At 39.6% G+C, this 14,788-nt stretch overlaps 1 protein-coding gene across 3 annotated transcripts in view; it reads right to left on the bottom strand.

Moving 5' to 3' along the window:
- The window catches only part of PIGN (phosphatidylinositol glycan anchor biosynthesis class N), a 111,587-nt gene that overhangs the window by 19,555 nt on the left and 77,244 nt on the right, over positions 1-14,788 (bottom strand). For all 3 annotated transcript variants that reach the window (XM_083823533.1, XM_083823531.1, XM_083823532.1), the window contains exons 19-21: positions 11,488-11,599; positions 5,782-5,890; positions 2,048-2,150 (exon numbers count right to left, since the gene is read on the bottom strand). In XM_083823533.1, coding sequence (XP_083679659.1) covers positions 2,048-2,150; positions 5,782-5,890; positions 11,488-11,599 — 324 coding nt within the window. The remainder of the gene's footprint in view (positions 1-2,047; positions 2,151-5,781; positions 5,891-11,487; positions 11,600-14,788) is intronic.

Genomic DNA, 14,788 nt, shown 5'->3' with positions numbered 1-14,788 from the left:
TTCAGCACCTGTTTTCTGCAAAACTGAAAGTTTTATAACAAGAGCTACTTGAAACTGAGGAGGTACAGTCCAACCTAGCATCTAGAAGGTGTGTCTCTTTAGGACCTAATCACACAAACTCTTTCTGGTGGTCTCAAACCAGCTGCCAGGAGAGAGGCATCTATATGATTAAAAGAGCATCACATTTTACTGAAGCTGAATGTCCTTTTTCTTTGCTACATATCAATCTACCCCAACAGCAACATCCATCCCAACAGCAGCATCAAGCCACACTCTAATCAAGTCACCTCAGCTTTTCTAGAAGCTAGATGCCCGGTCTCAGAGGGGGGACTGCTGGCTTCTACAGCATACCAGCACAGGAAACTATGAATGTATTTATTTGAGAAATTAAAACACCTTTATAACTTGGGGGTGTAGACTGTTTTCATATAATACTAGTTTTTCCCTGCCTTCTATGTCCCAGGTTGGGTGCTTCTTCTTTTCTTCTTTCAGGATGGCATTCTAAAACTGACAATGACTCTGACACTAATACTGAAAAGACTGAAATTTTTCCCTTTTTTCACTAGACTCAGACTTATTTGTCTAGAAGTAAGAAAATGATAACAGTTAATCTTGATATCGTCTCCATATTATATCTCCCCACTAGTGCAGCTACAAAGTGCTTTCAAACTGGAACAAAAAACTTTGAATATTTGTTTTAATTTCCAAAGTGGCAAGCACTTTATCATGAAGATGACAATGCTTGGGTTGTCAGAAGTACCTGCAAGCCTCACAATCATCTACACTTGCCTACAAACGGAATGTCTTCAACTGAGTCAGTGACAACTTGTTGTAAGCAGCTATGCTATTCAGCTGGCTTCAATACTTCCACCTAACTACACCTAGGAAGGTGCTGGAGTTACCCAAGTAAGGCACCAGGCTATCATTACATAATGTAACAGAATGCTGAGGAGAAAATGCTTTTGGTACGGAGAACCTTGGGTTTGCTGCAATTGTTTTTTGGTTTGTTTTTTTTTGAATAATTGTTTTAGAATTTGTTGGTCTATTTGAACATTGTAGGAAGGCAGCACAGAGCTGTAAGCGTTTAAGCAATTTGGTGAAGGGCCATAATACAAAGAGGGAGGTCGTCATCCTCAGAATAATTTTAATGCTTTATCCAGCAACCAGGACAGGCTAAGAAGGTCGAGTTCAAGACTGCGTGTGTTGACAGGAGCAAGATTAGGATCAAAAACCTAATGGGAAAGTGGGAGGAAGGGGCAGGCAGGAGATAAAAAAAGAGATGTTTCATCTGAAATGAGCGTATCCACAAGCGGCAGCTATTGCAAAATGTCTGCTGCAAGATATTTTATTCCACTTAATTTTCCAGTGAAATTAAATCCAGAGGATAAGTGGGAGGGGAGGCAGAAGGGATGGTTCCTACACTCCCCATTAATTATGCTTTTAAGAGCTACTGACTCTGGACAAAAAGTGGGTTGGCTGACATGGTGTTTTCTTCCTTTACAAGCTCTGGAGAATTGCCTTTTATCTGAAAAGGAGAAAGCCCTGCTCTTTATGGGGATCTAGCATCCCGTTGAAAAAAAGATACTTCCACGAAAATATCTCTGAATAAAATTTTCCCTCATTTTAGGGCTACTTGTTTCCCATCATGTCATTTAAGCCATAGCTACACACAAGTGCTGGGCAACTGAGAAGAAAGTTATTTTTTTTTTTGTGAGGAGAAAAGCATGTACTAAAACAACAGAAGAAACTAAAACAGATTTTCTTATTTGGTGCAAGACTGTTTGAATACACATCCTTTCAGCCTCTGCTTGGTCTAGCTGAAAGGAATGTCAACAAAACAGAGTGCTTACAATAAATACAAGGAGAACTACGGAAGTTCCCCTGAAATTTTCTTTAGGGAACTAATCGAAGAGATAAACAGTGAGACTACAGCTGCAAGCAAGATTTACACCTTTAAAAGGAATGTACATGAGATTCAGCAGACAGTTTCACATTTAGTCCCAATTCTTATATGCAAGGTCAATGCAATAGAGTAAGAAAGAAGTACCCTGTGCTGAGGAGTAGGTAGGTGGCCATCAGGGAAAGCAGTATGCTGAACAGTCGCGGAAAAAGAAACGTGGGGCTCAGTAACGGCAACACTGAGGAAGAAACTGCAAAGAAGAGAGATCTGTCAGTCACTGCATGCAAAACATTTCATCATCAGTAACAAGATAACGTTCTTCAAATCTTGACATTTATGTATGAAAACTCAATACTGGTCATATATGCCCTCTTATTTTCAGAAGTTACTTCTGGTAAAGGAAAACTGGTGTTTGGAACATTTAATATTTATCAAAAGTAATTTTGGTCGCTGTCATTTTCTATCATTTCTCTACAATCTCCTGGCTTTCTAGCCCACAGCCTTTATAATTTCTCATGAATTGCTGTTCCCTTAAGATAATACAGAAGAACTACCCCCCAAAAAACCAGTCAAACCTCACTGTTTACTACAAGTCTGAGAACCACTAACCATGGCCTTGAAGGCCACCAACAGCTCTAAGACTGCAGTTAGGGAACAACTGCTCCATTTTATGAGACTAGGTAGGCTGCCATATTTTGAGGTGCAACTGAAAATACTGGTACTACAGATATAGAAAGTATCAACTTACTAGCTTCTCTGCTTGAAAGGTTTAAAACAGGAAGATTTAAGGAACTATAGGGGACCTATCTGTTGTGATTCATGCTTCTCGCCTTTAACCTGTAATGCATTTTTATAATGCAGATGTAGGGTCTAAGGAGTTGCATGTAGCTCCTTAGCACAGTCCATTGCTCAGCCCTGGTTAGCTGAGTCAGTGCTAAGTCTTCTAGCTGGGAAACTTCTGCAGGTAAGGATGTGTCCCAGTGGCTTGCAGGAGGTGAGGAAAACTGAGAAAAGTGGAAATGGGCTACTGGAAGAGAATGAGCAAAGAAGAAGAAAGGTAGAGGAAAAACGGCCAGGCACTTGAAGCGGGGAAAGGGAGAAGCAAAAGAATTGCCATGACCTCATGACCTGTTCCCTTTAAACCTGCTTTTTTTAAATAATTTTTAAAAAATTTTATTCAATACATTTATAAAGAAAGAAGTGGACAAATAACATTGGTGTGATTCTTTGTTGTATTATGGTCCCCTCACTAGGCTGAAACATTCAAAGGCTGCATCAGCATTGAGTCTTAATTAATACATATTCTATCATGGAACAGAAATAAAACTATAATATATGGAAAGCTCATTTGTTTTGTTGTGCTTATTGTCATAGCATATAATAGTGTTTATAGCAAGCATATCAATGAAAGAGAGATGAGGCAGTTTCTACAAACTGTGGGTCAGCATGTTTTATTTCCTGGCTTTCAGCCTGGGCCACTGCTACAGTTAGAGAATAAGTGACTTCATTTCAAGGGTGCTTCAGCCTTTCAGCATTCCTTTTAGCTTTCTGTGCTTAAAGAAAGCTTGGCTCAAGGAGAAACTCCAGGCACACTCACTGCAAGCCAGAGTTGGTGGAAAGAAATTCAGTGTGGCTATGGGCCTCTGTAAATTAGGCTCAACGCATCAGATGTGCATTGGTTTCCGTGCACAATCACACATGAAAACAGATGAGTGTCTGGCAGGTGATAATCACCCTTTCCATCTCTGATATGTCACATGAAATATTAGCCATCAAAAGACCTGCACACTTCTGGCTGACCTATGCAGTCTGTTTGTGTCCCAGGACAAAATTATGGCATGAAGTTACTGAAAATTTGGCTAGTTGCTATCGTAGATTTCCATCAATGAAAGCTACTAATACACAAAAGAAGGTTCTGTAGAATGTGGAAGCAGCTGGATTCACTTTATACCTCTTGGGTTTAACTCTGTATGTTTGTAGTTAAGGTACACTGCAACAACCACGTGGCATAACAGCTGAAGCCAGCTGGACCCTTTTGCAGGCCTTCAGGAACCCACCTGTGACTAGTTTCTTGCCTGATTTCCTCCTACCCCGCAACCAGCCTTTCTTTAAAGTTTTAATTTAGGCCTAAAATTATTATTTTTTTAAACACCGTAGACTTCATCAGAATGAATAGCTGGGGGTGGGGGTGGGAACAATTTGCTAGAAAACACGTGATGTCACATTTATGGTAGATGCTAATGACAAGGCAGATGCTAAGTTGTGGTTATGCAAGTGACAGGGCATCTCTCTACAATAGGAGTATTGAGGACATACTGTTGGATGCCTTAGCTTTTTACCTGCTTAGGTGTTTAATTATGTAAAGCAACTTCAACAAATGCATAAGGCTCCTACCTGGAATATCACATCCACTTAAAATGATTACTTCCAGTCTGAAAAATTTTGCTAAAATATTCAATACCACCATGGCAGCAAACAGGGCACATAGCTTGCTTCACTTTCAGTATTGCTTCTATCATAGACACAACACCATCAGCAAAGAGAATTTCTAATATACTTTTTCCTTATAACTCTAGACCTCTATGACTTCCCAAATCATCTCTTTGATGAAAAATATTTTTCTCTCACCATTACACAGGAGAGAAGGATAACCTTTAACCTCAATTCCTGCTACAGTAAGCCAAGCAGGACATCATTGATTTCATTGACTTTAAAAACTGCAAGGAATTCATCCACACAGAGACAAGCACTTAGCTTAGTAGGGTATGAAGAGGTAGGAAAGGATGATGGAAAAGAGAATGCTCCAAAGAGAACTACATTACAAAAAGTGTTCCTCATACACATAGTGATCACAATCAGTTGTATCAGTCTTGAATTAGTTCAATCAAACAGAAGCAAGAATGGCAAAACAGACAAAATCTGATTAAGTTACAGCAATGTCACCAATACAGGAATGCACACAGTATCTGACATTCAGCAACTAGAAAACAAGAGCCATAATTCTTCCATTAAGCTGTATTTAAATTCTTGGTCCTGACTTATAGGAAACTGCTGCTTTCAAATTTTAAAGGGGATATGTTTAGCTTTAAAAGAAGTCCCATATTCCAAATGAGTCAGTGATAAATATTTCCTAACATTTTCTAATGGAGCCCTACAGAAATTATTTTATAGCTGAAATACCAAAGGCATTACTTTACTGTGGTCTATAACCCCAGTGATAATTACATTTGCTGTGTTTAATCATCCTAAGATTTTAATTTAAGAGCAGTGAAAAATCCAGTCTTGTAAATTTTTTCTTTAATAGTTAGGTTCTAACATATCAAATGTATACTAATATCATTAGTTCACAAGTACTTTGTAAGGCAGCTCTGAAAAGCCTACCCAATACTCCAGGGATCTCTGTCATCGGCTGCAGGTTTATTTTTATTGAAATATAGCAACAATCTTTTCATTACTTCACTGTGCTTTAACTGGCTTGCTTGTAGAACATCTCAGATCACCCTCATCTGGCTTCAAGTAAAGCAAAAACGGCATTTGTACCGTTATATCCCTAAAGGGATCTTCAAGATACTCAGAATATTCAAAACAAAAGATAAAGCTACTTATAAGTCACAGTTGTTCACATTCTATTACAAACTTAAAAAGAAGTAATTTTTAGAATTACTAGAATTTTAATTATTAATTTAGAATTAGTAATTTTTAGAAGACTAACACATTCATCAGAAAAAAAATAGAAAAGAACAGTAAACACATTTACAAACTATAAGGATTCAAATCAAGGAATATGTGCAAAAGTAAAATGTTAATACTAACAATACCCCAACCAACCCCTAACACCACAAATTATCAGAAAACAAGTTTGGGAAGCAAGATGTTCTTACCTAGAGTGGTCCAACTGATAACTTGATTGAATACAGGCAATCCCTGTTTGTTCTTCAGACTATTATGGGTATTGCTCACAACATATGTTGAAAGTGCAATACTCAACATCTAGAAACAAGAAAATCAATAAAACGCGTAATTAGTGTAGGGATCTCTGCCACCTCATACTAAATATGTAAATATGCTTTAGAGTTGCATAAACACCTCATCTGAATCAATGCAAGAGTGGGAAGCCTGAGGAAGTCTTTCTGACATGTAAGTAGAGTATTTCTACCTTTGTAGAATTTATGCCCTTTAAAACTTTTCTAGTCTTTTTTTTAAATTTATTTTAAAACTTATTCATGCTATTTTTAAATAGCTTAAGTGTTCCAGATCAGTAATTTGCAGTGATATACCCTCTGTAAACAGTAACTCCTTAAACAACCACATAAACCACACAAAATATATGCCCCCAATTTTTTGCCAACACCTTATATATCTTGTAAAGTCATCAAGTAACAATGCCTCTTCTGATTTCCTCGCATATTTTACACACTCGTAGGTATATATGTTTCGTATTTGCTAGATACTGTGAGAATCCTCCAACGAATCAAAGCTCAACATGGAATTCCCTTTTTATAAGCTAACCCCATTTATCACCTTCCCACATCCTCCTCCCCCTATATTTTTCTTAAAATAAGTGCAAATGTGAAAAAAAGAACCAACCAAACACAGAACAAATAGGCAGAAGAGCCTTTGTCCTTGCATGGCAGCCATAAAGAACCAGCAGAACTTCTGGCTCTGCTGCAGGATCAGGCCCAGGGGGAAGGGAAAGGATAGTTAAGAGCTTTGCAGGGGCAGCACACTTGCCTCTGCTCTGGAAAAACACAGAAGATGGAAAGGGTTTTTGTTTTGGACTAATTCAGGAGGCGCCAATCAGTCATCTGGTAGGAGCACCCCCCCCAAAAAAAAACAACATAAAGCACACCCTTAGGGACATTACCCCATGAGTCAGTTATTTTTGAAAGCAGACAATTATTCAAGAAAATGTTTGAGCCAAGTTTTTAATTACTGCTATTTGTTCACAACTCCACAGTTCCACTAAAGGCAAATCAAGCATACACGGCACTTTGCAAACGTGCTTTAAAATAGCATTGCAAGATCTAATTGCTGTTGTGTTTTTTTTTTTAAGGCAAAGCAACTAAACAGTGTTCCCAGCCTTAACTTTTTACCATAGGAATAGCTGCCACTTCCCATCCTGACATTTAGCGGTACCTGCCCAGAGGATATATTTGGCAGTCAGCACCCTTTCTTGGCCCAGTTTCAGAGGTGCTCAGTATCTGCTGGTTCTGCTTAATTTCAGAGCACATGAAAATGTAACTTGTATTTCTATGTGACCAAACTAGGTCAAACCATTATGCCTTCAAAAGCTCAGATAATTGGCCCATTTAGACCTCTGATGTTTATTTGGGATCTTTTCACTGCATCAAGGCCAGATCCCCTCTCCCCTTTGACATATCTTTCCAACTTCTTTGAGTGTCATGAGCTCTGGTAATCCCCCCTGCTACCTCCTAGTCACTGGTGAAGTCACTTTGAGTCATCACGCATAATATAGCTTGTGCCTTGTAAGATTAGTGATGATCTGGGCACATCAGTAAAACCCCATTTACTGCTGCTAGATCTATGCTAGACCTGGGGTGGTGCTCAGCGTCTGCTTCTGAGATTTGTGTTCACAGTTTAGCTGATGTTCAAAGTGCTCCCAGCTTTCATTGACATCTCCAGGACTGTGGAACAACACAGAAGCAACTTGGAGATGTAAAGAGAGGTCTCCAGCTAAGAACCTGTCTTCCTTCCCCCTGCACACCTCCTTTTAGTTCAGAGATTCTTCTTGAACAGCCTGAGAGCTGGCCTCTGAGAAATGGTCATCTGCAGGTCTCAGCTAGAAAGAGGAAACCAAAAGTGACATCTGCAATCCCTGCATGTCCTTGCCAGCAACTTTCCTGAGCACCACATGTGACAACAGCCCACAGAGAGGATGGTCCAAGAACCAGCATCATCTGCTGGACTGCATACAAGGCTGGCTGAAAATACCCTCCTGTCCCCTAACTCCATAGATATGACATGGATTCCTACTGGGGTTTTAAGTAATTGAAAGAAGAAAACCAATCAACTGCCCACCCTGGACCCACAGGAAGCTCAGGTCTCATAGGAATAACAGCTTGGCCCAGCCTTATCAGCCAGTGGGAACAGCAGTGATTTTGGTACAACCAGAACTGGACCTCAGCTATGAAACTGCTGGCAAAGAGCTAAACCGACATTCACTCCAGCCAAAAAAATGAAGTCGTACAGTAAACACTGCAGCAGTCTAGCTGATGGATTATAACTAACTCATTTTTAAGCACTCCCGAAGCCTTCTAAAAGACAGAAGTGGCATTAACCAGAAACCAATGCTCTCCTTGCCACAGGAAACCAAATTCGGGAAAAAGTGTTATTCCCGCATTAATGATATCAAAAGAAAACCTAAGAAACTCTTGACAATTTTCAGAAACAATAGGGAAGTAATTAGTATCCTTCTGCCGCAAGCAGACAGTGACATATATCAAAACTACAAAACTAGGTCTGAACAAAACTGAAGATTCTGTTACAACTGTAAATGTACATATAATTAATTAATCCTGTATTTTTACTTTTATTTATAACACTTCAGTTGACAAATCTTTTTGATCACAATGTTTGGTTGTCTGTCTTTTTTTGTTTCTTTAAGGCTAAGACCAGTGTTGGAAATCCACGATGAATACCTACAAAAGCCAGTAAACGAATGCGTAGCCTGTAAACGGGCTCTCAGATCCATACAGGTAGGTAGTTCATACTCATTTGCCAGGAAATATACTCTGTCCCATGCATGGAGAAACCAAGAAAAAAATATACAGCTCAGGACTGGACCAGAGATATTTATCATCTCTGGGGATGGCTACATACAAGCTGCCATTTAAAAAAATTATTATTATTATTTTTAGTTTTGTCTCCTCTGTGGGTCTCTTTTTGCCAAAAGGGGGAACAATTAACGTAATGGAACAAGCTTTGTTCCTTACCAGACATGGCATCTTCACTACAGGCTAATTCTCAGATGGAAAAGGAGGCTCCCTTGGACAAGAAAGAAGAAAGCTGTCTGCTGAAGAAAAAAAAAATAAGCACAACAAAAAAAGCCTAAGCAATGCTGAACCCCTTTCTTTCTCTGACATAGGAAGAAAACTGAAAAGGGAAGCATCTTTATTGAGATGCAATTCCAAAATAACTTGTGGTGAACAACTCGGGCAAATGGAAAGAACTACTTGAGTCTTTAGGAAATATTATCTGCTTTCTTGTATGAAAATGCATCTCATCCTAAATGAACAGATGCAAAAATTTGAGATGAGCGATTGAAAATTTGAAATGAAAGATTCAAAAGAGGGGTCTTGCATGCAGACAGTACCAGAACAAGGAAGAAAGGGATTGAAAAAAGAGGAGTCAAGGGATCCTGGTAAGCGAAGTTAGGCCAGATCAGCAGGGGTTTTTTTGCTGAAAGAAGTAGTAAAGCTAGAACCTCCAGTTATTCCTTCTCTCTTGGGTAGTTCAAAGGCTTTTGGTCAGAGCTGAACCTATAAAGACAGGTTGGCGAAGTTGCTAAGGGAATCCCAAGGCATAACTTAAAGACTGCTCATGAGGGACACTATATTTTTCCTTCTACTTCAATCAACACTTGACAGGAAAGGAGCACACCAAGAAGAACGAACCATAGCAAATGAATCTATCCTTTCATTCACCAAAATGAAGAATAAGAATCATCAAGCAACCACTCTTTTTCTCCTAAGTAGTAACACATATCAGAGGAAAGCATTACTTCCAGTGACAGCTTCCAAACAGCACAGGTGGGGGAGCTGCAGGAACTGTTCTCAAGAAATCCTTTCTCAGATGCAAAGCAAGAACCTGATTGTGTGTGCTTATGTGTAGGAGCATCAGTAACCTGACCGCTGCCTTTATAAAATAGGCCTTGTCTGATGAGAAGATGCATCTCACCCTTAAAACTGCCCAGGAGTTGTGTCTTGAACTCGACAGCTCAAAATGCTCCAGATCAGCATTTTTGACTCCTCCCACCCCAGCCCCTCTGAAAACTCCAACTCAAAAGAAAAAGTAAAGGGAGAACAAGGGAATTCCAGTGTCTAGAAATGACACCAGTGTTCTGACAGACGTTTTCCTTTAGCATTCCTGTACATTTCAGAGCAACCAAATAAATTTTAACCGCAAAACAAGCTCTTAACCGAGGAACATATGTAACGGCTCTGTAATGTTCTTTTCCCCCTCTGAGTCTAAATGTTCTTCCTTCCCAATCCTTTCCTCATCCAGAGAGTGAATGATGGATCCCAGCTTTGTCACTCCTAAGAAAGCTATTGAAATAAAAACCTAATAGATAACAGTAATGACATGTCATTATTGTAAAAATATCCCCTGATTAGGGAGCAAATTGAGGAGCTTTATGATCTTCTTACAGCTTGGGACTAAAAGGAAGATGTTTCTCCCTGAACAAGCAGGCAGACCCTTTTCATCTAATTAAGTATCGCAGGGCTCACAGAATCTCCTGAATCTCTGAAGCTGGCTCAAGAAGCATCTGGCATTACTCTTTGACTACTGATCTATTTCATCCTCCTCCTCGTTTGTGAGTTTCTCCACAAAGTTACACTGCTGAGATGCTGTCACAGTTGTGTGGCGGGCTGACCTTGGCCCACCTAAGAGCACTCCCACTCCCCCAATATAAGTTGTTTCTGAGCTTTCCAGTGAGAAATCCATGGCTGATTATATACGGGAAATGTCTGCCTTAAATGTTTAAGATGGGAACCAATACTTCCTTTCCTAGGTTAAGCTGAAAAAGTTAAGAGAAACCACCACCACATCATAAGTACACGCATGCTCAGGTAAAGGCATTTTAAGACTTCAGTATTCTTTCCCCACCTCCTCTTAACCAATTTGAGCTCCATACCTAAAAAGAAAATATAACGAATGCATTGCTTAGCTCAACAGGAAATTCCAGCATACAAGTCATAACCAATAAAGCTTTCAAGAAACACCGTTAGTCCTAAAATAAAACCATTATCTTGTAACAAGTTTTTTTAAAAATTGAGGACTGCAGACATGCAAAGTATTATTAAAATCTTAAAAGCTCTCTAGAACTTAATTAGCACCAAGTATGAAAAGATCTACCTATTTTATGAAGCTGCGAAGAAAAATCTCATCTTTCATCTGAAAGAAGATTTAATGAACAGAAAAGCAGCTCAGTATCAGTCTCGCAGTTGTTTTTCAAACAGCCACCCAGAAACTGGAAATAAACCCCTGAACCAACAAGCTTGTCCTTAGTGTGCATGGACGGTCCTGCAAAGGTCAGTGGGAATTAAATACACAGACTGAAGGCAGGAGCAGAGCATCAAATTCTTGGAGCAGAGCATCACAATGTGCATGCACATTTAGGTACCAATGCACATAAAGGAAGAGCTTTTGGGAACACATTATGGATTTAAAAATGTGTATTACCATGAGCATACAGTCCTCTTGAAGACAGCAGTTAAGGAGAAAACTCAGCAACAACCGATTTCTTTTCAAAAATTGTGGCTTTGGTAGGAAAAGGTTCTTAAAGTAAAAAAAAAATTGCACATAGAAACATTAACATTGAGAATTATTGTAAAGTAGCAACTGACCTGATAAAAATGTACTTTCATATCTTCATTATTTCTGTACTTATTTTCACTTTTACAGGAAGACGCCAAGGAGAAGCCAGAGATCAAAAGAGTCAGCAAACCAGCTGCTATTCTATAAAAACAAAAGAACAATAAAATCCTCAGAAATTGCACCAAAATTAACAAATCAGAACTTTTTCATAGATGTGTTCTTCACTAAGATAAAATAACTTGTTACAGTATCAAGACAGAATACATTAAAGGAATTTTAACATCCAGCTTTGGAAAAACAAAATTCAGAGTCATGTACTTTTTTTTTTTTTTTTTTTCCACAAGCTTATCATCCACAAATACAGACTTACATTCTTTTTGGGTAGTGACAAAAATCACCATTTTGGCCACGTACCTGCTTTGTTACCCATCATTTTTAGTTTTTCAGTTACCACCATTTGTCTTTTGGCATCGCCATGTAGAGGCTACTGACCAAAATGCCCGTTTGTGACTGCTCCACTCACTGTGTTGTCTCAGGCATAACAAAAAAAGTACAAATAGCTCATATTCAATAAAATCGGTCTGCTTAATTGCATTACAATAGTAATTTTCTGGTGATGATCTAGCCAGAACAGTAACACAACTGCAGGCTATTCACTTACAGAATGAAGATTGGAAGGCACCTCTGGAGAGCAACTTAGTCTAACTCCCTACTCAAAGCAGTGCCAATTTCCACAGGCTGCTAAGGGCAATGTCCACTTGAGTGTTGAATAATTCCAACAACAAAACCTCTACAACCTGTCTGGGCAACCTGATCCAGTCTTTGACCATTTTAATCAGTGTAAAAAAAAAAAAAAGTTTCTTATGTTTAAATGGAATTTTGTGTACCTGGATTTGTGCCCATTTCTTGTCTTTTCACTGGATACCACTGAGAAGAATCTGAATCTGTCATCTTTACTCTTCTCCCCCATTCAAGTATACACATACTTGGATAAGACCCTCCTGAGTCTTCTCCAGGATACCTGGTTTCAGCTACCAATCTCTCCTCATATGACAGATGTTCCAGCACTGGCTCTGCAATCCAGATGTGTTTCACCAGGACTGGGCAGAGAACAATAATCACCATCCCTGACCTGCTGGCAATGCTCACCCTAAAGTAGCCCAGGGCACCACTGGCCTTCTTTGCTGCAAGGAGCACAGTGAGAGCTCATGGTCAACCCAGTTAGCCCTCAGCCTGCCTGATGCATACGGTTGTTACTCTTCAGGTGCAGGACTTTGCATTTCCCTTTCCTCAACTTCACAAGGGACATGTCTGCTCATTTCTCCAGCCTACTGAGCTTCCTTTGAATGGCAGCACATCCATCTGGTGAATCAACCACTTCTCGCAGTTTTATATCCCCTGCCAACTTGTTGAGGGTACATTTTATCCCATCAAACAGGTCAATAATGTAGATATCAAAACATAATTGACTCCAGTACCAAGCCCTAGTGTACACCACTACTGATTGGCCTCCACCTGGACTTTGTGTCACTGATTACAACCCTTTGAACCTGAAAGTTCAGCCAGTTTTCAGTCCGCCTCACTGTCCACTGACCTAGCCTGTATGTTATCAGTTTTTGTATGAGGATGTTATGGAAGACCATACTAAAAGGCTTGCTAAAATCAAAATAAACCGTATCCACTGCTCTCCTCTTGTTCAGTCAGCCAGTCATCTCATCTTTGAAGGCTGTCATGTTGGTCAAGCACAATTTCCCCTTCGTAAATTCATGTTGACCACTCCCAATCACCTTCTTTTCCGTCATATGTTTGGAAACGGTTTGTTTCCAGGATTAGTTGCTTCATTGCCTTTCCCAGTGATTGATGCGAGACTAACCAGCCTGTAGCTCCCTGGATCCTCCAAATAAAGTGTTCCCTAACCTGATCCTCTTCCACTAAGAGGAAGTTGTCCTTGCTCCAGACTTTCCTGCAGGTCTCACGGGCCTGAAGGCTGTGGATCCTTAAGGTCAGTCTTACCAATAACAACAGAGGCAAGGAAGGCTTTAGTCTGTTCCAAGTCCTTTGCCACCAGGTCCCCTGTCCCAATGAACAGCAGAGTCCACATTTTCCCTAGTTTTCCTTTGGCTCCTGTATGGCATCCTAACCCACCCTGCACACTGAGTCAATCATGTCTACGTTCCTCCTGGGTCATGCAACCCCGCATTCACCTCTTGTATGCTTCCTTTTTATGAAGGAGTTTAGTCAGGATCATACTGTGCAAGTTTTATTAATGTCCTGAAGAAGCGCTGGCCTGACCTATAGTGCCAGTGTTCAAGAACAGATTTAATAAATGCACCTATTTCTCACTGGCACTTTAATTTCATCCTGTGGTATCTTCTCTTCCAGTATCTCCTTATCTTCAATATCATGAAGTGTCACATAAACATATACTTTTAATTGCTGCTTCAAGGCCTTGCAATTTCAAAACTCCCTTGACAAGATTCAGACAGGTACAAGCTATATTAGAGGTACAATGTTTCATTAGAGAAATAAATAGGAAGATGAACAGCCAGGGTAAGGTGAATGTAAAGAAGTGTCAGGGAGGAAGACTTGAAGGTAATTTAATTCCATTTTGATTTCTAAGCTGTGCTAAGCTGTTATAAAGAATAAAAAAGCTCACAACCAGCAGACATACAGATCTGTATATACAGCCAAGAGGTGGTACTACAGCCATCACTAATCTGTCTTGAATATTTCTAATATGCCCAAGCACCAAAGGTTTTCGATGGATAGATTTAAATTACAGTGAAAAATATTGAGGCAGAACGTAAATAATTTTGAAAATATATGGGCTCTTTATTCTATCTGCAATCATATATTGCTGCCCTCAACCCATATTTTACTGAGGATCGGGCACCCTGACTCCCATGGGCCACCGTATGTTCTGTCAGACAGCAGAAGGAGCCCCTGCAGTCCAGGTCAATCCAAGTCTCTCTGCAGTAACTACAAGGATAACACAAGCCTAACTCCTTCAGGCCAACTAACTGGACTGCATCCAGATAAAAGAGAATGCCTCTATGATGAAAGAGTAGCACACAATAGGAGAGCTCTCGTGATCCTATTTGTTCTATTTCTCTGAATAACTCATTAGTTACAGGAAGTTATTCAAAGACAAAGTATTTAAAATTAGATGGAGAAATTCAGAAAGATGCTGTCAAAGTAAACTGCTTTTGAATAAATATTCATATTCACATGTCACTGCTATTTACCATGTCTGTACCCCAGTGAAGCTCCTCCTTTAATGACAACTTTATTTTCATGTACAATTTGCCAATTCTGGTATTGTGAAAAATG

This window comes from Anser anser (assembly GCF_964211835.1).
Source record: "Anser anser genome assembly, chromosome: 2".
In the NCBI taxonomy this organism is placed as follows: Eukaryota; Metazoa; Chordata; class Aves; order Anseriformes; family Anatidae; genus Anser; species Anser anser.
This window is presented reverse-complemented; position numbering and strand designations above follow the sequence as displayed.